We start from the raw sequence: 27,934 nt of genomic DNA, 5'->3' as shown, positions 1-27,934 counted from the left end.
AAAGACACATCTTGGTTTGGGCATTCTGAAGTTTTACCGCTGTAGTTTCAAATAGTGACCACAAGGGACAGTAAACATTAGCCCTTCTAAATAGCCGTAAGCAACGTCCTTCCCGTAAACATTAGTCTTCATGTATCTTTATGGTATCCTTGCGACGTAAGCAAGTGACCACACAAGTATCTACGGAATGAATATATTGTTTTAAAGTAGTTTTTGTGGTAAAAAAAAAAAATATGTACACATATTTGGCCTTTTGATTTCAGCGTGTGTTACAGCATTTTAAACTCAAATAAACACCCAAAAGCAAGCAAGCAACTGAGTCACTTCAGATAAATGCTTGGGTAAAACAACGGTTACTGAACAATTGATATCCCACTAGAAACACAGCCCCCGATTTTTGGTGATGTAGTATATCAATATGGCCACAAGAGGGCAACGGAGTTCAGTATAAAGTCAGAGACTGCAGGCTCACTTCTGATAGATAAGACCACCAATAAAATCCCAATCTTGCTACCTTAATTTTTAGGTTTCAAAATAATGTTATTCTTTATATACATAAAAGTAAAATGCAATGTTTAGCCAATGAATATCTGTTAGCATGAGTTATTGTGTTTTTGTTCCTCTTTCAGGCATGAGCAAGCTAATGCCTAATAATTTATTTTGTATGACAATCGAAAATTAACACTTAAAATTGTTTGAAAGCAACCATCATTATAGCTGACACCATAAAAAAACTGCTTCATTGACCCTGGTTCAAGGAGCCGTCGCAATCAGGTTCATAAGCTCTTTACTGAGATTAAGTTAATAATTTCAGTCTAACACATTTTTTATGAATGTTATAAACTGATTTTTTATTATTATTATTTTTGAAACACATTAAGGAAGTGGTACTTTAACTTCTTACTAACGCATGCTTGTCTCTTCATATCTTGTAATTACCCGGAATAACCACAAGAGGGCGGTTTTGATTGCAAAAATAGCTGTCCGTAATTTTCATAAACATCTGGGGAAATGCTATCACTAATACTATCTAGCTATTAAAATCAACTAGAGGGGAGTATGAATCACAAATGCCTTTTTTGCCTAAAGATAAATCAGTAAGTGAGAAATTATTGTCTTATTATAACTTATAACTAATTGTTTTTCACCAATAAAGTTGCTTTTTTCACTTGCTGTAAAAAGCAAATTTTTACAGCCAGATTTTTTTTTTTTTTTTTTGCGCCATACTTTTCATTTTCAGATAATGGACTAACATGTTCAAAGAGATGCTCAAAGCTTTGCATTTGGTTTTATAGCCTAACTCTGTTTCAACCTTGCCACGGCATCTCCTGAGTTGTAGCTTGTAACTTGAGGCCTTTGCAGCACAACTGCAAAGATAAGCTTATTTACAAATAAGTACCTTTGAAAAATATTGTATGACTACGCTAGATTTTATCTAGGGTTGTCAAAGTAAAGCAGTCTGGCCACACCTTTCTGAGTTTTATTTGTAAAAGCATGCGCAATTCAAGTATTCACTACCTGTCTGCGCTACGTTGTGTTGCTCCATCACATAACACCCAAATAAAACTCATATATGTCTGTGGTTGTAAAATGACAAAATATGATGTATTGTGTATTAATATTACAAAGTGCTGAATTTTGGTTTAAACTTATTTGTAGAAAGAGCCAACTTAAAATTGACCAGCTCTACAACTGAGAAGCAACATATTTCTTCACCTACAAATCAAGAGGGAGTTGCAACATTAAAACAGACACTTTCTCTGTTTTATTTTCTATAAAACAGATGAGTTTATTCAATGATCATTACATACGTATTCAGAGACCTCAAGAGACCACTCACATACCAAACAAAACTGAGGAAAATGTTATAACAACCCCCCAAAATAGAACAAATGCAACACAAAAATTAAAATACCTGAATAAAGCAAATTCTGGGCTGAGCTGCATTTCAGCACATTCTCTGTAGAACTCATGGCACATTATGTCCAACAGTTATCGTGGAAAACAAAAGGATAAAATGGAATGAAAGTATTTTTCTTAACACTTTTGAAACAGGTCTAATAATAACATTATATATTCATACATGGTGGCCTTGAAATAAAAAAAAAAGAAAAGTGAATTAAGTACTAAACCTTTCCTGTTCATCTTTTTAGTCTTCATCAACAGAACGTTTATCTACATATCTGGGAACATGCCTCTTCGCATCACACAGTGGAAAAAAAAAACAACTCACACATTCACGCAGTCGCTCAAATTTACACAATCAAACTTACAGACCAGACTGAAAACGCTAATGTGGGAACGCTGAAACACATCTAGCTAAAATCTGCTCAGAGAACAAAATGCAAAAGTAGTTGTCAGATGTTTACACTTAAAGATGCCCAGCTAAAACTAAATTTTAAAACCAGAATATTGACAACGGGTAAAATATAAAATGCTGTCTTTACCTTTTTTTTTCTTTTTTTTAAAAACACAAACTCTTCAAAAAAAAATCTCCCTCCCGTTTTAAATATTAAACCTCCCACTCCTGATGTGCCACTTTCTAAGTCCCCTCAAAGTGTAATATAAGCCAACAAGAATTGCAATACAATACAGGCACTGGAGAAAAAAAATACACTTTAAGAGACAAATAGAGAGGACAACATATGTTCAGATTTTAGCCCAGCTCCAAAATGTCTCCAGGAACAGAATTAGAACTTACATCCACTATTATCAAACAAGAACAAAGATAGAAATCCAAACCATTTTCAACTTTTTTTTTTTCTTGTTTTGACATTTCTGGTTGACCGTTTTTTTTTTTTAAAACGCTGTCAAGAGTGCCTGTTGTGAATTGGAAGATGATCGAAAGCGGGAGCTTCATCTGGTCCCATTAACAGTTTTTTACTAACTTGTTTTAACTGTTAGCTAGAAAAGATGAAATCGTTTCTTCTTCCTTAATTGCATCTTTCTAATGTTAAGCACTGATTTTAGTCACAACAGAATCCTCAAAGGCAACACAAGAGGCTTATCCAATCCAGTAGTGACTGTTGTGAACAGCCGAACATCAATATCTGATAGTAAAACAAATATAACGACACTTGCAGTGAAACCCAACTAAAGCGCAGAAACAACTGGCTCTTTAACTCTTCTGGTAGCTAGTTTTTGTAGTTTTTAAATGACAAATACAAGATGAAAATTGATCTTTTCTTTGATAAATACTCACTGGAGCTATGATAATGCATATATTCAGTTTTTTGCCCGCTATCTACCTACAATGCTTAGAGAAGTTATTTAACATAAAAGATATTGAGTTGTTTGGCATAGGTGGTGGAGTGTATTGGCGCAAGGAGAACCCAGGTGGAAAAGCAGACAGATCCAAAATAAACAGTTTTTGAAGCATAAGAAAATATTTTTTTACAGTAGATCCTAGATGACGGAAAAAAACATCTGCACGGCTTCTGGTTTTTGTCTGCAAGTGTTATTGGTTTGTCCATGTGTGCAGGCCATACAACATACTTATCTATTTAGGAAAGAGATGTAAGGCAAACTGTACCTTCTCTGCTGAGAAATATACATGATTTACAGTATGGAAGTTGCTCCCACCCCTTCCCCACCAAATATAAAAAAAGAAAAAAACAAACAAAACAAAAACAGTTCACTAGTGACAAAATAAACAACAAAAAAGACACATTTCTTCACGATTTTAGACATCTGGCAGTTTCAAAATACTTCTGCGCAGTCTGTCAGTAATTCAGAGCATTTTCACCATCTCCAGTATTGGGATGTCTTTACTCCTGCAGTATTGTTGTGCCAACACACAGTGAGAGAATCAAGTCTGACAAAGGCAACTGTGCCAAAAAAAAAAAAAAAAGGGTTCCTTTTTTTCTCCACAACTAGAGATCAGGCAAGCAATGCTAGATTCCAAGAAAATGACATCCAAAACAATAAGAGTCCCCTCCATGTGTTCAGCCAATGGGGCCAAAGTGAGCCGTAACCACTTGTCCAGCCAGCGTTTGTTTTCAGTCTCAACAGGGCTGGTTGTGTATGCATTAAGTCTGTGGAGCGGTCTGCGCTGCATTGTTGCCATGATTTTATTCAAGAGGATGCTTGAGGCATTCATTCGCTTTTTTCTTCTCCTTCTTTTGCAGTTCATTCTGCTGTCCTCGTTTTCTCAAAACAAGTTCTCCTCAAAGATAGCCATTAAGTCACTTTGAAAATTCATATCAATAGTTGCTGCCATCTGTAGAAAGAAAAGAAGAACTCAGCATTTCAAATCAGCATTTTTTTTTTCTTTCTTTTGCATGTGATGTAGAGAGTAAACGAGCGTTGGCTTACCACCTCCCTCCTCCGCCTCTCCTGTTCCCTTCGGCGTGCTAGTTCCCTCTGTTGATCTAGTGAGTTCTGTGTGGAGGGCTGAGGCGGAGTAGCGGGTTGAGGAGACTGCTGGATGGCAGCCGGCTGGGATTCCTGCTGCACCTGCACCTGCTGCACCTGCTGCGGTTGTTGTTGAGAAGGGGCTTGGATGTGCTGCGGCTCGAGGCGGCCACGAGGCTCCTCATGCACTCTTCTGGGAGGAGGCTCGATGACGTCCTCTTCATCCCGCCCTCTGTAAGGCGTTCAGACAAGGAATTTGCAATCAACAGAGGCATAAAAGATGAATAAATGCCCTTAAATGCACATCTTGTGTGAAGTTTCATGTCTTATTGGGGGAGAAAAAGTGTTCCACATCTTTTAAAATAAGTTTTTTAAAGTTTTTTTATAATAAAAAAAATCTTAAAGCACAAATATTAGTGTTGCCATAAAGCAGAATGTCTATGTTAATACCACAGCATCTGAATAAAGTCTTTTGTTGCATTTATTTTCCTCTAGAAGTCTGGATCATTTGTGTCATTTTAGATCATAAGATAAAGATAAACTCAATCTCACCAAAAACAAAAAAATTGCCTTCACATGAACATTTTTAATAACTTGTCAGTAGATTTTTTTATTGTTTACTGATGAGCAGTAATAAAGTATTATAAATCTCCCCTAAAACATTTCGACAGCAACTTTTGTGTGCAATAACAATCTTGCTGATCGCAATTAAGAAATGTTCTTAATTGCGATCAGCAATTAAGACACTTTCTCATTGAATTCAATGAGAAAGTGTGTCCAAACGTTTGGTCTGTACTGTATAAGGAGGCACTTATAGCAATATTTCAAAATTGAAGAGTTGGTTTTTCTATTAAAGTTGCTGGTCTTTGTGGGCACAATCGGTTTTGCTCTTTCATAAACTTTCTGAGCGTAATTTACAGATTAGTTTCCACATCCACCCACCAGGTGAATGTAGCTATCTGCCTTGTGTGTTTTCTTGTTTTACCGTTGTTTGTCCTGCTCTTTACGCAGCCGGTCTTTCTCCGCCTCTGCCTGGGCTTTCAGGGCCTTCTCCCTCTCCTCTTTCTCCCGGGCCGCACGGCGGAACTGCTCGAAGCTGTCACTCGATGACTTCACAGCAGATTGTGTTGTAGACGTTGACTTTTGTGCCAGGCTTGCCCATGAGCCCATGTTTTTGAATTTCACGTCCTGAGAACGTAAACATGGAGACTTATTAGCAGTGCTGCTCAAGGCAAATATTCAAATTTACAAGTCCAGAAACGGATCCTCTTACCCACCTGTACCTTTTTGGGAGCTACAGAGGTCTTGGGCTCCTGCTTGAATTTCTCCTTTTCCTGCAGGATGGGAGGTGGCCCGCTGGGCTCAGAGGAACGGATGACGGGCCGTGAACTATCCACAGATTTTAAATCTGCCCAAGACATTCATACGAGCTTTGTCAGCATCTCAGGCCGTGCATTATTTCAATCGTTTTTCATACAGAGTAAAATAAAAAGTGTGGAGTTCTCACTCTGTTGACTCTGGCCGGTCTGACTGGACTTGATTTCTGGATGTTTGTGATGCTCTGCTCTCATCGCAGAGTTAAACTGCTCTCCTCTCATCACTGGTGACGGAGGAAGTTTTTCCTCTTTAACCACAACTTGGCTTCCAGAGGCCCTCTGCTGCATGACGAAAGAATGATCCAAGGTCAGTGCTCCTGGCGTTTGCACCCATCTATAGAAAGACTTTGTCTGGTCTCTGTAAACGTCTTACCTTTTTGGGTTGCATGTTGTGAGGTGGGGATGGGTGAGAGACGGGAGGAAACTGGGGGATTTGTGGGGAATGCATCATGAGAGGAGATGGGTTATCTCTTATGTGGCCTGTCAAGGAAGCAACAGATATGATAACCAAGCAGTTTTGGCATTTAGAAACAGCTAATAGTTAGGTTTTTTTGCATCGTTTTCTCACACCTACCAGTATTGTATGGGTCAGGTTTGGATGGCCGAGGGGAGGGCTGCTCCTGCTGCTGCTGGATGATCTGCTGTGGTTTGTTGGAGGGCATTGAGATGTTGTGTTGCGACGCCTGGGACTGACCAGCGAGTCCCGGACCCTGCTGGTAGTTCAGTTGATGCTGCTGCGCTTGCTGCTGTTGGTGTTGAGCGTTTTGCAGGTGGCGGGCCTGGTGTAGGGTAATCTGAGGGGGTGGGGCCTGATGTGATGCAGTGGGCTGGGCTTGAGAGGGAACAGAAAGCTGTGGAGGAGGCAGCGAAGTCTGTGCGGAGAGCTGCGACTGTCCCTGCATTGTCGCTGTCTGCAGGAGAGAAGTCTGTCCCAGCTGCTGCAGCTGCTGCTGCGGCTGCTGCCGAACCGGCGCCTGGTGCGACTGCATGGATTGCTGCGGCTGACGGGCCGGCTGGAACTGCTGTAGGAATAACTGCACTTGGTTCATAGGTGTAGTTGACCCCGGCTCTTCGTCGTCTTCCAACAGCATCTGGGGAGGCTGGGAAGATAGCAAACCTTGAGGGGTGAGGGTGGGGGGTGACATGGGCCTTTGGTGCAGGGTTTGGTGAGTGTGGAAGATCTGAGGGGGGAGCTGATGCTGCGGTGGGGGGGCCGGCTGAAGCTGCGGCTGCTGCTGCGGAGCTGGCTGCTGCTGCTGAGGTGGTGCTGGCTGCTGCTGCTGCTGGGGCGGTTTTGGATGAAGAGGCGCTGCTTTGTGACTCGGCCGTGACGGCTGCTGAGGCATCGAACTATGTAGAGCTGGGGTTGAACAAAAGATTCACATAGTTAACAAGAAGCAACCCCCCCCCCAAAAAAAAAAACAGAATCAATTGTTCAAACATCACAGTAAATATGTTATCCATGAATAATTCACTTTAATCCGATTTGAAATTATCCTTATCAAAGTGTCTTTAATGTGCTTGAATTTTGATTTATTTATGTTTGTAAATCATCCTGAAGAATCCAAGTTAGCAAAACATAAGTTATTGTACAACAATATATTTTAAAAGGTATTAAAATATTTTTTTCTCTATATGTATTGTTGTGAAATTGTGTATTTCCCCTTACAGATTTCATCTGTTCTTGTTTCTATTGTCAAATTTTACTAATCATTGAAACAATTTTAATATCAGTCAAGGTAACCCGAGTAAATACAAAAAAAGTGTTTTCAAATCATGATTTTATTCATCAGGGAAAAATAAAATATCCAAATAAACCTGGTTCTCTGAGAAAGTTATTGCATCCCTTTATAAAGTCATAAATTAACTGCAATAAAATTTAATTTTTCAGAAAGAAAAACTCAATTTCACAAGCCAATGACCATCATGGAAAAGTTTGGACGGTCTGAAAAGTGTTACAAAGCCATTTTGAAAACTTTGGCCAGCAAACTGAAATGAGGCAAAACTGGAGAGAACATGCAGGAGTGGAAGAGACCAATCAACTAAAGTTACTCCAAGAGCAACCAGACTATTTAACCAGGACAAAAAAAAACCCACAGCAACATCTGAGGCTGGAGCTTCATGTTCACAGATGAAAAAAATTAAACATACAAAGAAAAGAACACTGTGGCCATAGAGAAACAAGGAATCGACAGTTAAAAAAAATATTTGATTGCCTCAAAAGGTTGAAAAGGTGTCCTCCTTTCTGTTCCTGACCCATTTCATTATTTTTTTTTTGTATGATTTTGTTGAACCACAACTCAAAGGCAATGTCTGATTTTCACTGGTTAGTTTACAGTCATTGTTTCTTTAGAAGGACTTTTGTCAGTTTACAGTTATTTCAGTGACCATTGTGGGTTTTTTCAGTCATAAACCGAAGGATAACAACAATTTTGCATGAGTAAATATACTTTACAATAGGCTCCGTAGATAGAAAATAAAATTAGAATGAAGTCGGTGTATACACAATATACTATCTGCAGGTTTGTGTCTGACAGACTTTCGGTTAAAAAAAACATCAACCAGGCACAAGATGGAGTAGAATTACTTCAAAACAAGATTATTAAATAGAAACAATAATGTCTAGTATTTTCTCAAATCTCTGTCTTCTTGCCCTCAATGCTATCATGATATTTAAAACATTTACATACGTATTCATCTGCACTATTTATCCAGACATGCAGTGCACATATAACCTTATGTGAACCGGAGAGATGCTGGAGATGGCACTCTCACACTTGTAATAACAAAAAAAATAAAAATAGAGCAATAAAATCAAAATACCTACATGCATCCTTACCTGGAGACGGGAGGACCGGATGCTGGTTGAGGAATGGGTGCGTTTCAGGGGACACTGATCCAGCAGAATGAGCGTTTATATGCGGAGGTGGAGGGGAAGAATTGCCAGTGTGGTGGGGCATATGCATGATCGGCTGGCTGAACGGAGGCAGAGGCTCGTAGCTTTCTAGCAAGTGGGACGACTCCAGAGCAGCGACGGGTGGAGGAGGCATAAAGCCTGCAGGAGACGGTTGGTGCTGCTGCTGCTTCATCTGACTGCTGGCCTGAGAGACAACAGCTTGGGACTGAAACCCAGTCTGAGCAGAGCCCGTCTGGACATGGGGATGCATCTTCTTCCCCTCTTTCACAGATTGGCTCTTCTTCTTTGGCTGCTTTATCATTCCTGGGGGGAAAAAAAGAAGTTTAATCTCTCTTTCTGTTTGATCTGTTTTAGTACTATGCAGGACTTTGGTTAAACACACATTCTTTTAAATGTGCTTTGTAGAAAAAAACAGGGATTTTCTACAGAAAGGTGTGGTATCGTAGGAACTTGAAAATGCAATTCAGCAGAACCCACCTGATCCCTCAGCTTCACTGTCTGAGCTTGAGTCACTGCTTTCAGAAGAAGATATTGTCTTTTTGGAGGGAGCCACTGACTCAACGGTTTTCTCAGCTACGAAAACAACTTTGTGTTAATTATTTTTGTGGATGCAACACCAAAATATAAATCTATTCACACACAGCATCTTACGTGGAACCCGTTTCTTTTTCTTGAGGCAGGATGACACATATCTCTCCAGTTCACGTAGAGTTGAAGGCTTCAGTGTCTCAAAGTCGATCTCAATCTCATCAGGATTCGAGTTTTTGAGCGAGGGTTCCCTCGACTGAATGATATGTACTACACGGCCAAGCTTGTCACCAGGAAGCTTGTTAATGTCCAGGCTTAGCTGCCTCTTCTCTTCGTAAGTCATGGGCTTGCATTTCTCCCCTGGGACCGGTGGTCCAGTTGTTCCAAGATCGTCCTCCAGGTTGGGAACATGCTGCAGACTGGGTGGGTGACTATTTTTTAATACCTCCTTTTTACTATAGGGGGAAACAAAACAAAAAGAGTTTACCAGAGCATAAATGTACTTTTCACTAACCTAAAAGTGCACATAATTTTTTTTCTGTTAAAAATAGGCAATGCTTGTTTACTATGTTGAAAACAGCAGAAAATGCTGTATAAATTCACACAGATGCATAAAGAGGAACTGTTGGACAAACTGAAATTTTGTATAAAACACGATGATGCATCATGACCTAAGCTGCTTGAAGGACGATACAGCTGAAGTAATTCATTCACAGAAATCAGTAAGTTAAATAAAATACAATCAGCTTCAGTATGTTTTGCGTTTTAATGTGGCTCTATGATGTATAAATATACAGTTCTGGAAAAAAAATTTAGTGTCCACTGCATTGAACCCACCGAAAACCTCATGGTTATTCCACCAAATATTGATTTCTGAACTCTTCCTGAGTTAAAACATTAGTGTTGTTTCTAAATGAATATGAATTTGTTTTCTTTGCATTATTTAAAGCGCTGAAAGCTTTAAATAATGCTTTCTGAAAGCGCTGCATCTTTTTTGTTATTTTGACCATTTCCCATGTTCCGCAAATTAACAAAAAAATTTTGCTTGGAATATCAGAGACATGTTGTTAGTAGTTCATAGAATAAAATAACAATGTTCATTTTACTCAAACATATACCTATAAAAAGTAAAATCAGTGAAACAGTTAATTTTAAGTGGTCTCCTAATTTTTTCCAGAGATGTATATATAAAACAATAATAAAAACATGATGAGATTTACAGCAGAAGGCAAGAGAGGAAAGAAAAATCAAAGTGGACAAAAGTGGTTTTGGTCTTAAACATTGATAAATCTACCTGGGTTTCTTCTTAGTAACCACATCTTTGTTATTGTTTGTGGTCTTAGTTTTCTTGGGCAGCTGTGGAACAGGTGGGGGGTCCTGGATCTCATCTACATGGCTTGGAATGCTGCCTTTCTTCTTATGCTTATCTTTTTTCTTCTCTTTCTTCTCCTTCTCTTTTCTCTTTGGTTTGCTGGGTTGTGGTTGCGACAGGGCAGCCAGCTGCTCGTGGACAGCCTTCAGCTGTTTGTGGAAAGAAGGAACCATTTTTAAACAAAGTTTTACAAGAGCTGAGTAACAGCTCTGCCTTCGTCTGGAGTTTCCTTTGATCACTGACCTGCTCCTGGAGCTCTGCTAACCGCTGAGCTCTTTCCTCTTCAGAGTCATCAGTGGAAGACTCAGACTCAGAGGATGAGTCACTGGAGCTGTCTGAAGATGTGTGAATGTGTGCCAAATGGGGTTGGGGCTTCACCGGGGCAGGATGGTGAAGTGTAGGAGTTTGGGCAGAAACCACTGGCTTGCTCTCAGGTTCGTCTGGCATCTTGGCAAAGCGCATCTCAAACACGTCCTATAAAATCAAATGAATCATATAGGAAATAACCATGTAGCTTGCATACTAAAAAACAACAGAAATGACTAAATTAATCAAGAATGTATTAAAATTATATCATTCCTCCACTCAACAAACACTGATAACCTTTATGTACCTGCAGCTTTCGTGCCATGGATACTACTTCGTGGTCTGGTGGGTTATATTTGTAGCAGTTGGAAAACATTAACCTTACATCAGCAGCAAACTCCTGGGGATCTCGGTATTGCTTTGTTTCCAATTTGGCCTAGCAAATGTATCAAGGATTTTACTTGGCATGTCACAAAATGCACTCGTCGTATTTTGGAGATTTTTTTTACAATCATGCATTTAACAAACCTTGATGGTACTGAGGTCCATTGGATGTTTGATGATGTCGTGATAGTCGTGTAGTCCCAGTGCATCCACATCAACGGGTTTATAAAACGGCCAGGCGTAAGCAGCGTGTTTCTTGGATAGCATATCTCTAACTAGACCAGCACAGTAACCTAGCTGATCCTGTGGTTTGGGGCTAAGACCTCCACTTGGTCCACTGAGACCGGTTACCATACCTATGTGATGCTGAGAGTCCGGAGCCTCCTTCTTTAACAGTTTCGGTGGTCGGCTACTCTCTCTTCTGGGTAACGTCTTCCCAGATTTAGATTCTGCAGGTGAAGACTCACTCAGCTGGTCATTTGCTGTTGGTGTTGTAGTGTCCGCTTTCCTTTTTTGGCTCTTTTTTTGCTGATGTGGAAAAAAAAAAAAAGAAGAGAAAATCAGATACTCAGACTTCAAAACCAAATATTTATGGCACACTCTAAACAAACATTTGTAACAAATGTGCTAAGCAAAGCAAATGTATTTCTCTTCATTCATCAAACTTACTTTGGTCATAGTTATAGGGCTCTGCAGCATAGGGGCAGTGTTCTGAATCGGTACTGGGGGAAGAGAGGTCTGAGTGGGGAGAGGCACAGAAGTCATGATAGGAACTTGAGGAACACAGTCTGGCTGAACCATGGTGTATGGCGCTCCGAGCTGTGGCGCAAGGCTGGGTAACGTCTGGGGCACAAGGGAGGGCAGAGCCTGGATTGAAGGATGTGGAGGTAGCACAGATGGGGCCTGCATTGGTCCTAGAGACTGCGGAGCTGCTGGAAGGTTTGACAGGCCACGCGTTTGTGGAGTCGCGGATGACGAATCAATGATGGTGCCTGGTTTCAAGTTTAAACCTTGGTGACAGAACAAGGCGTTTGAATTGTTATTCTGTTTCGTAGAAGATTGCTCATTAGGAGCAAGGTATAAGCAAGCAAATCACATACCACCTTCTCTCCGGCCTCGGCCACGTCCCTTTCCTGTCATGACCGGGATCTCTATTTCTTCTTGAGGCATCTCTGCAACTTTTTGAAGGAAAGCCTTCTCTAGAGCTTCAGCCATTAAAACTATGTCATCGCCAGGCTGTTGAACAGGAAAAACATCCTCAGCAAAAGTGGAAAGACATCACAAACATTTGTATTTCATAGCAACCATGGCTCTTGTGTGCAACTATGTTACCTTGTTGTATATATAGCAGTTGGTAAACATCGTGTTGAAGTCCTGAATACATTCTTGGGCATTCCAGTAGTAGCTATTCTCAAGTCTTTTTTTGATTGTTCCCATGTCCATAGGTGTTTTAATTATAGAGTAGTAATCCTAGAAAAAATTTTGAAAAATGTGAGAACAACAATTTCTTAAGTTGCAACATTATGTAATTGATATGCTAAGGCTATTATAACATTTCCACCAAAACTTGTAGCATCTACATGTCACAAACTAAACTGATTTAATTTATCATTTATTTACAAATTACTGATTCAACTTATTTTGGATTTTTACACCAAATCTAGGGTAGCAAATATAAGTTATTTCAACATAAATTTCCCAGATCGCTGACCAAAACCAGTCCTTGAATTGCTGAACTCTGTGCCACTAAGCAGCATTAGATTTTCTATATTTATGAGTGAACATGATTAGCTCATGACCAGATTCTCACACTTCCTAAAAAGTGATGGTAATCTCCGAAATAAACCTAACCTGTTTGTCTTTTTAAATGCCTTGAGATTACTTGATGTGCATTGGGATTGTATTCCTTGAAAGTCTTAAGGAAGATTAATATTTCAAATAATACTATTTTATAGTAGTAATTATATAATTTTACTTACAGAAACAGTGCACAGATGTTCTTAAATGGGACGATAAAAGCACTAGCCAATTCCCTCAAGTTGAACGAATAAAATGCATTTTTTCTGACATAAATCTTGCTAATAATCCCCTAATGGAAAATTTTAAGCAACCTAATGATGAAGATATGAGGGACTTAAAAATGTGCTTTAACAGTTGTTTCTTTACTTGTTATGGTTATGCAACAAAAAAGAGCAGGTTGTACTCACAGGCAGGTTAAGTTTAATGGCATCCACTGGTGAATGAAAAGGCCAGGCATACTGGTGCTTCCATAGGGATTTTACCACAACTTTTAGTAGGTACTGCAGCTGGTTGGTCTGGCGTTTCGGCCTGCTAGGACTGAAGAACTCTGGGGCTGGGGGATTGCCCGTTTGCTGAGCCTGCCCCTGGCTGCTGCCCGACATCTGCGCAGTATCCAGGCCGTCTCCCATTCTGACAGGGTTAGGCGTGGGCTCAGGTCCCAGAACGGGAGCTGGAGCGAGAGTAGGGGCAGGGGTAGTGGTGCTGGCAGAACACCAGTTCAGTCTTGGCCCCGGCACAGACTCCACTGACAGAGTACCACTGATCCCATTGCACTCCTCACTGGAATCTCTGGAAAAAATAAAGCGTTGAACTGTCATTAATATGTTACAGCCATCAAAATACTCAAAGATATAGCACAGACTTCAATAAATATTTTTTTTCCTAAAGTAAACAAAGGACAACTGATACAACTGAAACAAAGAGGTTTTACACTGCCAGCAACAGAGTTATAAGAGACAGTCAATAACAGATATGTACCTAAAGGTGTACCAAATATAAAAGCCACAACTCTTACCTAAAACTTTGATTAATTCAGTAAAGCGAGTAAAGATTATTTTTTTTTTTGTTATTTTATCCATGTAAAGATTCAGTTAACCTTTCACTGAAAAGCAAACTGATAAAAATAAGAACAGATACATCCCTGTTTTCACCGAAAATCTTTAGCACAAGTTGATGAAATTATAGATATGATCAGGAAATTTGGGTCAAAACAAACACTGGCTAACATCTTTAAGAAACCATCTTTGTTCCTGTTATCTTGGAAAGCACTGATGAGCTGCTTTACTTCTTATTGCTCTTTTTCTTTTTCCTGGACCAAACAGATATGTAAGAATTTATTATTGTTAAAAAAATTACCCATTGTACACCTAACACAAATTAAATGGCAACTTTGAAAATGGCCTAATGCATAATGAAAATCCAATAAATCAAAGGCCCTTTAAGATCATCCTTTCAATTCATGATTTGCATATGTTCTTTACATGTTTCAATCAGCTGATGCATCCCAACCTGGCACTGGGGTGTGAGTGGGTTGAAATCACAGAGCACATAAGATGTAATGGTAAGATGGGATTACAGAACGAATGTGGCTTACATATATGACACAAAGTGAAGAAAGCCGCATCAGCAAGCAACTGCAAACAAATTAATGCAAGCAAATTTAATTAAAATCTCAAATTTTAATTGTAGTTGTCAAGAGATTCCCCTCACTTGACCAATTAATAAGATAAATCAAATATGTACATTCAAACTACACCAGCTAACCCACTGGCAAAGTGTAACAACACAACTAAAACTAATCAGTCAAGAGGTTCACTTCCTCATGCTTCCGGTCTTATGTTTTTCTCAAACCTAAAAAAAGCTGTTGACCTTTGACCGGGGCATAGATCACTGTCGGCTACTGTGGAATGTTTTCTGAGGAGACAGGAAGGTGGCTTGAGTATTAGGGTGGGGGTGAAGACCTCACACCGGGAAATCTGGTTTTACATGCGTCTTCAGAATACATGCCTAACTTGAAAGGAGGCAACAACTGCCGTCTGTAAAAACAAACCATTAATCGTCCATGTGAAGATATGAGGTTTAAATTCAGGCAAAACTGTAGATCTGCAGATTTCACTAAGAATCACAATGATGGCCTGTGTTTTATCTAGAAGCAGAGATATAAATAATTAATTGGGCAATGGTAACAATACACCACTCTGCTTATTCACGCCGATACCCACACTTTTTGTCAGTTAACAAGCTATTGATTTTACTGAGGCTTTCATTCCTTGCTTTACTTGCACTGGAATATATTTTTAGTCTTTAGAATAGAGACCAAAAGTGAAACGCAAAATTTGCACATTTCTTCTAATAAAAAAACTGCAGAAATGAACAATATATCTGCATCAACATTAGTATTATTGGCTAATGTTAGTAATTTTTTCACATATTGGTATCCAATAACTAAAAGTGGGCTGATGTTAACAAACAACGTTTAGTTTCTTCCTGCTGCCATTTGTGTTTATGGAAGATGGAAAGGAGGATGTAAACCATATGGCGTTTGTTTGGTCATGTGACAATTAGTGATACAATGCAGGATTGCAGGGAATTAAACTAAAGCAGAGAAACGTCGTCAGCATTGTGGATGTTTTTTTCACTGTGTCTAAAGGGTAGCAAAATATATAAAAGATCAGTAAATATTGTTAGCCAAAACAGCAAAAATATTGGATAATGATAACAAAGAAATTTTTGTATTTTTGCAGCCCCAAAAAGATATAATTTGGAAGAACAATGGCAAAACTGTTCAAAACCATAAGATGTAGTGGTAAGAATCCTAAGGCATTTCAAGTCAGAAGGCTAATGTGATCATAAATTGATTAATGATTTAGCATATTGGTCCCTAAGACACACATTTAAGCCTTCTCCACACTCAAACAATCTCTGAGATTCCGAAAAGAACCAGATACTTTAACAAATAACAGGAAAATAAATGTCAAAAAAACATAAGATAACAGAATACATAAAAGAAAATCTGCACTACCAGCTCTGAAAACAAAAATGCTTATGAACTTACAACAATCTGAAGTAATGAACAATCAAACATTGAGCTCGAGATCTTTTCTTTAATCTTAAACGAACAGAAATACTAATAAAAATCACAAAAGTCCTTTTTGGAGGTCTGTCTTTCCTTGCTAAATACATTAATGATTGATTATACTGATTGATAAAAGTAATAAAACTAATTGATATATCCTTCCTCTTTGTTGAATTATTTGTTGGTTTATTTTAACCAGATCTGTGCTAAAAATTTGAACCACAAAACAGAAATACAAAACAAACACTTCTCATTAATGTGCACCTTTAAGGTTCTTTAAATGGCAAAAAACATCATCTTTGGTGAAACTGTAGTTGTTTAGGTTATTGGCTCTACGTAGCGACTGTTTTAAAGTGCTAAATTTATGAAAAATCTCTGGTTCTGTTCTCTAACACTTGACATTTTTTATAGAAGCAAACGGCTACTGTTTGCTTAGCTCAAGAGGGTTCAATGAATTTTAATATCTTTGAGCTTCTGCTACTTAACCAAGATTATTTTTGTGTCTCTAAAATCACATCAGACATCTGCAAGTTACGTACAGGAGCACTTGGTTTGGACAGACTTTAGGAACTACTCAGGAATTAGTTTTTATTCAAAATAAACCATGACTAATGTTTTCTCTATGATCATTTCAAGGAATTTGTGGGCACATACTGTTCTAAAACAGTTGGAAATAATATAATAAATAATATTGAGACATTGCCATTAATGAGTCTATTTTATGTTTTAAAGCAATGATATATAAATCACAGTATCTCAAAATATGACCTTAGAGATGAAGCGCAAATCTGCGCTTCATCAACTTTTTCCAAATAAGGTAAAACCTGTAAAACCCTGAGTGTTTGAAACACTCAGGGTTTCAAACACTAAAACAAAGGAAGACAGAACCTGATGTTAGCCAAATCATTGTTTAAGACTGAACAAAGACAGCCAAATGGACAGAACAGTCAACTTTATTGTTAAGTTATTCTAAACAGATTCATAATACAAATGCCAAAACTATCAACACAGATGTTATTTCAACACATCATTAAGATTTGTTTAATAATTATGTATAATTTTAACGGATTCTTATTTTTCATTTCATACAAGATATTGCCTAAGAGGGCAGAAAAAGTGTAAAGCATAACCTACGTATGTATGACATAACACATGAATCTAAGGGATGGGCACAGAATCAATGAGTAAGAAATGTGATGTTAGTCATAAGCCAACTGATGACAATCTTTTTTTATTCAAAATCATAAAAGGAAAGAGTGGTATGAAGAAAGGAAATGTAATATAAAGAAATATATTAGTTACACTATGGATGCAAACAGTGAATCAACTTGCAATTAACTGTTGCTTGATGGTTTATTAAATTAAAATTGGTTCCTTTGGAACAAATTTTTCTAATGCAGTCTGCCATGCACTAAGGCAGACTGCATGGCAGACTGCCTTACCCCAAATTACATATGTGCTACAAAGGTGAGGATGCAATGACAGAAAAAAAAGAGTGGGTGAGGGCATAAAGCAGAAAACATTTTAACATGATTGAAAAAGTCATAGTGCCAATAAGCATGATTGAATTTGAGGGTTAATGCACTTTATGGAACGAAGTTTTAAAACTCCTTTAAGAACCACGGTAACTGCCTGCTTAAAGGAGCTAAAATAAAAAGGTATGGTTCAGCATAGTATAAAAAATTATCCTTCATCAATTAATCGATTGATCTTATCGATCGACTAACAACTCTAGCTCAACTGAATCGATAACTTGCATCCCTATTACCTACTCATTATTTTTCACAAACAATTACACTTTGGCTTTATCTGACATTAAATACACTATGTACTAGAGACCTGGTCATGTCAAAAAATATGTAGTGCAATCTGTATATATTTATTTTTAGACGCAATGCCACTTTGGTGTGGTTTCTACAAGGAAGAAAAGAGCACAAGATGTTTATTAGGCAACAGAATTGGTTTTTTTTTTTGCCAAATATTATTTTGACCAGTCAAGGACACCTAATTTTTTGTTCTTTAAAATCATTTTCAAGAGGGCCTGAAGGAAAATAAATGTTGCTCATGTTTTGTCTAATACTCCAAAAAACTTTGGTTGGTGGACTGTTACTTAATAGGAATGATATATCATCAAATCGGAGCTGCACAGTGGCACAGTTGGTAGCACTGTTGTCTTGCAAGAAGGTCCTGGGTTCAAGTCTCAGCCTGGGGTCTTTTTGCATGGAGTTTCCATGTCCAGCCTGTGCATGCGTAGGTTCTCTCTGGGCATTCTGGCTTCCTCCCACAGTCTAAAAACATGACTATTCGGTAAATTTGTCTCTCTAAATTCTCCTTAGGTGTGAATGTATGTGAATGTTTGCTTGCCTTGTCCTGTTTTTCTCTGTGTTGCCGTACGATGAACTGGTGACCTGTCCAGGCTGTACCCCCCCTCTCACCCATTGACTGCTGGAAATAGGGACCAGCCCCCAGCCCCCTAGATAATGGATATATGGCATCATCAAATCCACTAGTGATTGACATTGATTGATTTCCTGTGTCTCTGATCCTGATGGATCAAACCGATTTACACAAGAGTCACATTCAACCAACGCACACACATTTATACACCGATACGCAAATCAATAGGCAACTTGGGGTTAAGTACATCAACATGTGACAGGAGGAAGCTGAAATCAAACCTACAACCTTCCGATCACAAGGCAACTACTCTACATACAGAGCCACATTTGAATCAGGTGTCCTGGAGTAAGGATACATCTAAAGACCCTTGTCCACAGGTGTGGCTTTGACCAGTTCTGCCCCAGTCTGCCCAAGCCCAATTTGTCTCTATTATTAGATCCTCCTCTGTTTATCCCCACTTCAAGGATAATACAAGACAGGACAAGCAATTAGACTGACAACAGACTGCAAATGTTAATTGGCCCAGCCTTCATTAAATGAACAAAGGGCAGACCTTACAAACTCCAAATAACAGCTCATCCACCACAGTGGACCAGCAGGCATGGCGTCTGCTGTTGAGTGTGGAGGAATGTAACCATAGACAGCGCCAGAAACACACGTTAACCTTCGAAGCAGAATGACTGCGATTTTGCAGCCCTGCAAGAAGCACATATCTTGGAAGAACTGATACAAAATAAAAAAAGCGAGACACAGTGCAGGACTGGTCAGTGTTTTGTCAAAGCTATAGTTTTTCATTGGCTGGTGTAAAACACCTGAACAACCTTACATGAGTTTGCCTATGTGCATGTTATTATTTGACTGCATATTGCTTTTCAATAAAGTCTGTGTATATATTATTTGCTTGCATAATCTAAGTCCAAAGGTTGCACATGTTGAAAAAATTAAGCACCACAATGTAAATAGATCTGCACATATAGCAAACTAATCAGTTAATCGCAACCGTTTTCATTAAGTTTCAGTCAGCAAAAAATTTCTAGAAGACAAAGTGAAGTATCAAGGTTTATTAGAGTCAGCCTTGATAACATCCAGATAGAGGATGGAGATGTAACATCATTTTAAGTTTTATTTTAATTAGTTGACACTGTTTGTCTTTAAGACAAAACGAATATCTGGGTTTGTTTGAGCCCATCTAAACCTCAACCTCAAGTTCTCTGTTGCTGAGTGTTGCTGCAAATGGCAATCATCCAATTGGAGCAACAGCCAAAGCTCACGGCCTGGCTATGTTTCCACGTTCCTGCCCATATTTACGCCCAAAATATTAGGGCGCAGACTGCAGTGGAGACACTCCCAGCTTGGCTAGAAATGATCCAGACTTTAAGGACCAGGGTTAAGGACTACTGGTCTAAAATGTATGGAAATTATTACTATGGGAAGAAAACTGAAAGGTAGCTACTTTTGGCATCACAGAGGTGTTTAAAATTGACAGTGAGCACAAAGGGTGGAAGGTAATATACTTAATTTTCTTCAGAGGCATGTTGACTGTTTCTTCAGGTTGCACAACAGAAATTTGAGTCAGATGGCACAATTATCCACCTTCTAGGCTATAATAATTGTAATTGCAAAACTGTAATATGAGATGGTAAAGATAGTTCAAAATGTGAACAGTCATTGTGTCTTTTTAGAAAATAAAATCAAATCATGTTTAACTGCAGAGTTATCTAATACGTTCATCCCTGCGTCACATACAATTTGAGGTCATCTCTGGTTCTACTATAAAAAATCATGGTGGATTTCAATGGCTAGGCTGCAAAAGGCTTTTATTACAAAAACACCCTACAGATTTTCTTTGTAGTAAAGAGATATGCTGGAACTCAGCTTGATTTTATCTGTATAAATACAGTCTCATAACCTAATTTTACAGTACTTTATGACTGCTCATTTTACCATTCAAATGGAGCAATTAAGTGCTCCATTTAGGAGCTTTAATAAATTAGTGACCGGAAATCAGCCACAAAATATTTTATATGTGCGTTTACTTGTATGATTCCACTTTTGGTTGCAAATTGATACCTTTTTCTGTTACTTTAGGTCATGATCAGCCTGCGCATGAATGCAATTATTTTCCTCTATGCCATGTTTCACACAAATATGATTTTATCTAACATTAGGTCTTTTGTTAGTGTAAAGTTACAAACTTGAAAGAAGTTCCCCTTGTGTTGGCTACAAGCGTTCACTAAATGCGTCAATCCATGAGGTCACACACCAACTCAAATAGGCAACACATGAGTCATGAAACTAACAGGAAGAGACAAGAATCAAGCTCCCTCTTTATAGTTAAACTTCCAGCTGTTTAGGATAAGCAAGTTGAACCATTTCAGGAAGCAGGGGATATTCCTAATACTAATATGCACAAGGCCATGCTTTAAACCCACGCACCACCACCCAGGTTTTAAGCTTTTGACTTAAAGTTTTGATGATGCTGTTCTCAACACAAGACTGAAGATCTACTTCAAATTGGGCCAGTTTTTTTAAGTACATAAAAAAAAAACACCCTGTACTAACTCTACATTTTATCTTCTCTTGTTATTCAATTGTTTCATTAGCAAATAAATTATGACTATTACATATCTTAAAGGTTTGTTGGTGAGTGTCACCACGAAACATTACCTTTTCACAGAGACTGAATGTGCAATTTTTTCCAGAAGGGCATCCAATTGTTGAAAATCCAGCAAATCATTTGATTTGGAGTGCATCTTGTAATCCATTTATCAATTCCACCAAACAGAAACAGAAACCAAAGAGGCCACATATGAATTGGAAAGAAGTTATTTTTTTCTTTTTGGTTATTCCAAAACCATTCATTCCTCTGGCTCAGTTATGTGTTCTAAAATCCCACAAGACATGGTGAGTAATCCTGAATGAAGACCAGGAAGAGTTTAAGAGTGGTTGTTCCAGGAAAGAAGCCAGTCTGGAAAGAGTATGTCCAGGCAGGAAGGAGAGGCTGTTGGAAACCTACAGCCAGCAGGCTCTGTTAGCTGTGTGAACCGGTCCTCTCTCTACCCCATCCCCCTCTCAGCAGTACAACAGCCCAGTTGCCACAGGCTCTTCGCTCCATTGTGTGTCCTCTCTGGGGCCTCCCCAAAAAAGTGAAAACAAGCAACAAGCAAGAGGTGTACAAAGACGATAGGACCAGAAAGAGAGTTCTAATAAGATCCTGGGTTCGCACTTTATTCCTTTACCTCTCGTTCACCCTCTCTCGCACTGCTAGACCAGCATGCAGTTACTCAACAGTAAAAATGGCTCTACCGCTTCCTCATTCAGCAAGCCTCTGCCCACACAGCCCTCCCTCTCTCCTACGCTCTTGCTCATTCCACCCCTCCCCTCTGTCCCCATCAATAGCTTGAGTTTCTTCCTCTCTCTCATTCTGAGTTACACCTTCAACACCCCACCCCCTTCTTGTTTTTTTTTCTCTGTCCATTTCAATAGGCCCCACCCCAGACACACTTCGCTTTAAATTATATTGTTTATAACTTCCACTTCCAAATTAAGGAAGCCCTTTTCTGAACTCCAACCTTTCTATATCAACCATTCATATTATGTCTGAGTTATTCCAATGCAAAAATATCCATTTATAATAACTACAGAAAAAAAAGTTCATTCTGTAATAATCATTAGTGATGAGGTATGCTGTAGTTATAGATCTAAATTTCACATCTGCAAAATAATGTGCAACAAAAGATAGATTTTATTTTTTCAAACCACTTTGAACCACTCAGAAAAGTAGAAAAACAAACAAAAAAAACACAAATAAGACCTATGCTCTTTTATAGATCTTTTATTTAAGAGAGCAATCAATGTCAGCTCTTACATTATTTTTTATATCCATTCTCAGCTCCTATATACAAGTTTTGTAATTTCATTATTTGTAACATATTCCAGTCTATTACATTATTAATAGCTCCTGCTGAAATAAAGTATGTACCATGCGTTTTTTTTCCAACAATTAATATCACTTCTGGAGCAAATAAAAGGGCATACTATTTATTACACAAATCAACTAGCCAGTGCTTCGAATCAAACAGTATACCTAAGTGGCTTTGGCATGTAAAAACAATAAAAAAAACAACACATTTTCTTTTCCATTGATCAAAACTAAAAACATTTTTATTAAAGCACAAGGCAAACTGCATGTTCTCAGATACACATTGCTTTGTATAAAAGCAATGTGGTAAGAACCCCCTTGAAAACGAGATGCTACATCTCAAGGGGTTGTCGTCGAAGTAAATTAACAAAAAATAAATAAATCAAATAACAGACAGAGGGGGAAAATGACAGGATTTGTGGAGTTTATTATGCTTTGCATAATGGGAATAACTGCATCTTTTCTATATTTTCTGCAGCACAGCAATTTCTGATTTACTGTGATTTCTCATGTCCATGTGGATCAATGATTCTCTTGTATGAGCTCAAAAATAAAATAAAGAGCACCTATAATGTAGAATTGGGAAAACTTATAAAAATACTGCTTTCCGAACTCGAGTCTCAATTCAAGTTTGTGATCAAGGTATTTTTAAATAATCAGTATTAAAATCACTTAAAGTAACAGCCTCAAGCTTTCTGAAAGGACTGAGGCAACAGGTGGGGCCAAGTCAACCCGCCTCTGTTACTCCTCTTAGACTCCAAGCTCTGTAGTGACACCTTCCAGTACGATCGACTTATGTAACAATTAGCTTTGTGGATTGTGCGTTTGATGTTGCAATGAAAAACTGTAATGAGACAGCCATGAGATTAAGGGTGAAAACACACTTACCACTCTTTATTAAGTAAAATATCCCAGCTGTACTCTACTTTCTAAATATTTGACTTATGTGGTTAAGCATTATGAGTTTATTAAGGAACAGTAAAAATATATTCTCTATAGCATAGTAAGTGAATATAGTCTTTAATGAAAATTACAGAAATACTAATCCCTGGACATTTTAACCACTGTAATCATTAAAAACAGACACTTTACATATACTTTGGTAATTACTGGATGTTATTGAGGCCCCAGTACTATCATTTTTAAACTCTAAAATGAAAGTGAACAAATTTATGTAAATAAGCCACCACCCAAACACAGAGATAATTGTTTAAGTATTACTAATAGTTTTGTGCATATTTTTAAATTTCCTGTCAACTTTGAACACTTTTAGACAAAAAACAAACAAACAAAAAAAAAAACACAGTGGTTTACTGCCCTACCACCTCTACCACCACACTTAGCAGGTTTTCTGGGGTAAACTCTGGGCTTTATAAAGATGTAATGTAGAACTGGCAGATGTACTACTGAGAGATGCTGAACTCATTAACTTGTGGATAAGGTCAGTAGTTTGTTTAGTTAAAATGCACAGAACACTAAAACCTCTCATTGCACAGAGATTTTGCAAAGAATTTTTACTGTATTTTGTATTTTATTTTTCTGTAGTATTTAATCAGTTTTTGACAAACTAACAGGTGGGGATTGATGTTACTTCAGTCACAGCCATCTTCATGGTGACTGAATCAAACACTGAATTGACAAAAAGCTACAAAAGTAAGAGCGAAGCTAAAAAAAAAAAAAGTAGTGGGGTATCAGTCAGCATCCAATCTATACAATAACTGGAGTAGAGGAAGATTCTCTAGTGACTGGAGGAATTTCTACAATTATTGAACTTCATGGTATGGTAAAATATGGTAGATATTTTAAAAACTTTACATTAAACTCAGCTTTTTTATGTAGTCCCTGAATATCATGCTATTCTGAAAATCCAGCTTTGAACTGATGTAAATTTATCTGGAAAGCAAAAACTCCCATGTTGATATATAGTTATTTTAAATAAAATCATATATTTAAAATGCACTCACAACACTCCGTACAACATAAATGCAATCAAATCATTCTAGCAACTCATGCTTGACTTTTTAGATAAATCAAAGTATTTGTGAACCTTTAGCAATCCACAACTTCCTACATTCACAGAAATAATTTCACATTTTAAAACAACGGAATCTGTGACAGCTAAATCCGGACGTAAGCTCACTTGTCCTGACACACAAGTAATGATAATGGAAAAGGAGGTTAAAAAATATTCAAAGCCAAGGGGTTGAACAAAAGAGAAGAATGCTTATGAGAAGACACAAGAATCTGAGCAATCAGGATTTAGTGGAGAAAAAACGATGAAAGACACCTATGTGCATGTTGCAACGCTGTAAAACAGAGGTATCTGCTGGCAAATAGTGGTTCCACACAGTATTAACATAAGCGGTGCCAATATACTTAAGTAAAAAATAAATCTTAATGTGTGATATTTTCCACTCATTGATAAACAGTGCTTGAGCAAAAGAATGGCTTTTCCTTAATTTTTTATAGTGAAATTATCATACGCAAAAAAGATGGCCTTATTGAACCTAATATAAGGCTTTTTCACATCTTTGCAATCGGTGAACTTGACAGCAGAAAGTACAGTAACGATTTCAGAAGGTATGGAGAAATCGAAATCAAAATTTTCAAGAAAATATGCAGCTGATTTTGTCACAACTGCTGCAAATCTTTCATACTCTTTACACTGCAGTGGCTCCGTTGTCAAAATAATAGAGCTAGCTGAACAACATAGAAGAAATGTCATAGCATCAAATTAAACTGGGGCATATTTAAGGGATGAAACATTTTCTCAGTTTTAGTACAATGCAAGTTGTCTGCTCATCTTTTGATTTGATAGGCACTGAATTTGAATAGTATATAGCCACAGAGATGCACAATTACTGCAAGAAATGTAGTGGACAATGAAACCTTCTTCAGATTTTAAACACAAAATCTGAATATACATTAAGAAAAACTGATATTGTGATGAATTCTGTGATGACAATATTTTCATATTTTTGTCACCATTTTCCTTCATCACTTCTGGTGTGCTTTAACATCATGGCAACTAAAAATACACATCGAGTGTGGGCATCGAGTGCATTGACAGTTTCTCTACCAGATGAGAAACATTATTGGCAGGCAGAACACTTGAAAATATAACATGTTTTCAGCAACCACAATAAAAATAGTCTTTTGCAATTGTGATATTGCAGACATTGATGTTGCTGACAATACAATCTCAAAATTAATTTACATTTAGATTCAAACCTCTGTGATAAACAGGGTCTATTCTATCGACAATAATGGTTAGCATGAGGCTTGCAAATACTATCAGCCGCAGAGTTCAAAAGAAAAAATAAAGGGCAAGGGGACTGTATACTGTGTATAAACAATACAGTTCAATAGAGAAGCTGAATAACATTTTGAGTAATAAACTAATATCAGTCATTCATTTTGAAGGATAATAAAAAAAAACACAGCCCAAGATTATGTCACGGTAACAAATAAATGAAATAAGAGGCCACAAATACAGGGCATGAAAAAAACAACAATTGATTAAAAGGAAAGCAAAAGCTTCTTGACATTCTACCAACTTGCTTTTTCGTGTAATTGATCGAGCTTGTGTTTACAGTTCTAAAATGTGAAGGCTTAATTTTACCAAGAAAAATCTAATGTGGTTAATGTGACTAATAACTGCATTCTTAGTCACATTAATAATGTGACTAGGAAATGATTCAGTGCAAAACTTGGTCTAAGCTGTCTAAAGCACTGATTGCTAAGAAACTGCTTGCTGTCTTAATTCATTACTTTTATTTACATGAGACGAGATGTACAGAGTAACACCTTCCATACCTGATTGATAACTTCTAAACTCAACTATAGCTTTACAACATTCAAATGGCAATACAAGCCTCAGTACCACATAATACAATAGAGTAAAGTTTACAGTAAGCATAATGGTAGAGTCTTCAACAACGTCTGTAGCTTGTACCTTCAGGCAAGAAATGAGCTTTGTACTGGCATGTGATTGTAGGTGAGCTACTGGCTATTATAAAATCGTATACTTACACATTTTGGTATGTCAACTGTACCATCCATTATCTTTACAAAAACAGAAACACTCGTTTCAGGTTAGAAAATCATGTAGATCTCCTGCGGGAGGAAAACGAAAGCTATAACTGGCCACAACAAGACTAGTCTTAAAGCCAATAAGGAAAACCTATTCCTTTGTGTTTGTCTCAGTAATCTTAATAGTTTGACCAAAATCACAGGTGTTTGAGATGCTGGAAATCATTAGACTGATTCAAAGCGATAAATTATAAGATAATAACTGCTACCAAGCGACCACCGTCGAAGAGCCAGGTCCCAAATGTTAGGCCATAGGGCATAGACTACTGCTCGGGTTTCGTAATAGACACCAATGCCATCCATAGTAAAACAGAAAAACAACGATAGCATCCGCGTTTAATGCTTTTGGCGTCCAACATTTCAGACAAATATATAGCGTGTTAGCTAATTGAACAATTAGATGTATTCTTAGCCAAAGGGTTCGTTTGAGTGTGCGCCACCATCACCGTGACGGCGTCACCGTCTCCCATAACACAAGACAGTCGATGGGAAAACAAGCGTTAGGCTCCTCTAGACAGTACTCGCACAGACATTCGTTGGGCGAATTGAAGAGTAATTGTCACCATCCGTGGGTGAAACAGGCAATAGGTGTCAGGCAGATGAAAGTTTTAGGTGCGGTTATTGTGTCTTTTGACAGACAACTGCAAAACTAGCTTTAGCTAGCAAGCTAGCTACTCAGAACAGGCCGCCGAGCAAGAGAACGGTATCTGTGGGCGCCGGGCATCTTTACTGCCGGCGAGGCATTGACATCACTGTTACCGCATCTCTTGCCCTCTATTTGCTCGGATTCCTGAAGCATAATGACTGGCAAAACAGTGTTGTAAACAACGGCATTTACCTGTGTTTCTCAGGTTGCCAGGGCGCGCGGGACCTTTCTCTCCGAGGATCCTGAACACCTCTCGTTATGGATGACGTCACGCGTAAAAGTCCTTGCTTGAGGACGTAAAGACTGTGTGCTGCACACTGGAAATAAACTTTGCTGTTAATGTTGTTTTGTTTTGTTTTTTTTTTTTTTACAAAAAATGGGCATGAACACATGAGATTATCTATACCCTTAAATCATCAGGGTGATTATATTTTTGTTTACTTTCTTCCTGTCTTTACTATGATATTCACCGATGAGTTGCCTAGACAAATATGTTATTTTCAATAGAGATTACCAAATGCTCAGATTGTTGTTGTTTTTCTATTATTATTATTATTATTATTTTAATTTTCACCACAGCTTGTTTCATTTTGTTACCATTCTGCTCCATATGTCCTAAAAGCCAGTGCGAGGTGAATTGTTTATTTATTTATTTTTAAGATGGGCAAGACATGTCAAAGATAAAGATGTTAGGTTCAACATGAACATGGAGGGCAGCAAAACAACATTACAATAAACACAAATCAGTGGTTAATTTACAGT

At 38.0% G+C, this 27,934-nt stretch overlaps 1 protein-coding gene across 7 annotated transcripts; it reads right to left on the bottom strand.

The window, feature by feature from the left end:
- Positions 1 to 1,763: 1,763 nt before the first annotated feature.
- On the bottom strand, positions 1,764 to 27,465 carry brd4 (bromodomain containing 4). 7 transcript variants are annotated; one of them, XM_028043156.1, is made up of 20 exons: positions 27,365 to 27,435; positions 26,467 to 26,550; positions 13,444 to 13,825; positions 12,569 to 12,706; positions 12,337 to 12,472; positions 11,906 to 12,246; positions 11,381 to 11,764; positions 11,160 to 11,288; positions 10,790 to 11,020; positions 10,469 to 10,695; positions 9,298 to 9,629; positions 9,124 to 9,219; positions 8,557 to 8,949; positions 6,304 to 7,089; positions 6,103 to 6,209; positions 5,861 to 6,011; positions 5,631 to 5,761; positions 5,339 to 5,541; positions 4,315 to 4,585; positions 1,764 to 4,219 (listed from the first exon to the last, which is right to left on the bottom strand). In XM_028043156.1, the coding sequence occupies exons 2-20, from the start codon at positions 26,490 to 26,492 to the stop codon at positions 4,151 to 4,153; spliced, it is 4,533 nt and encodes a 1,510-aa protein (XP_027898957.1). In that variant the 5' UTR covers positions 26,493 to 26,550; positions 27,365 to 27,435; the 3' UTR covers positions 1,764 to 4,150. The 7 variants fall into 7 exon arrangements, with proteins under 7 accessions (XP_027898957.1, XP_027898951.1, XP_027898953.1 ...); XM_028043150.1 differs by lacking the exon at positions 26,467 to 26,550 and having other exon boundaries at positions 27,365 to 27,465; XM_028043152.1 differs by lacking the exon at positions 26,467 to 26,550 and having other exon boundaries at positions 5,637 to 5,761; positions 27,365 to 27,465.
- Between the last annotated feature and the right edge of the window lie 469 nt (positions 27,466 to 27,934).

Source organism: Xiphophorus couchianus, chromosome 16 (genome assembly GCF_001444195.1).
Source record: "Xiphophorus couchianus chromosome 16, X_couchianus-1.0, whole genome shotgun sequence".
In the NCBI taxonomy this organism is placed as follows: domain Eukaryota; kingdom Metazoa; phylum Chordata; class Actinopteri; order Cyprinodontiformes; family Poeciliidae; genus Xiphophorus; species Xiphophorus couchianus.
The sequence above is the reverse complement of the archived record's forward strand: the minus strand, read 5'-3'. Positions and strand labels throughout refer to the sequence as shown.

Bases quoted from the DNA above. Each gene is read 5' to 3' on its own strand.
- brd4 (XM_028043154.1), bottom strand. From the start codon at position 21,277: ATGGATTACAAGATGCACTCCAAATCAAATGATTTGCTGGATTTTCAA. The intron at 12,247-12,336 runs GTATGTGATTTG...TCTGTCACCAAG, and splicing joins CCGAGGCCGGAGAGAAGGTG to GTTTAAACTTGAAACCAGGC. The intron at 7,090-8,556 runs GTAGGTATTTTG...GTTCAACCCCAG, and splicing joins GTCTCCAGGTAAGGATGCAT to CTCTACATAGTTCGATGCCT.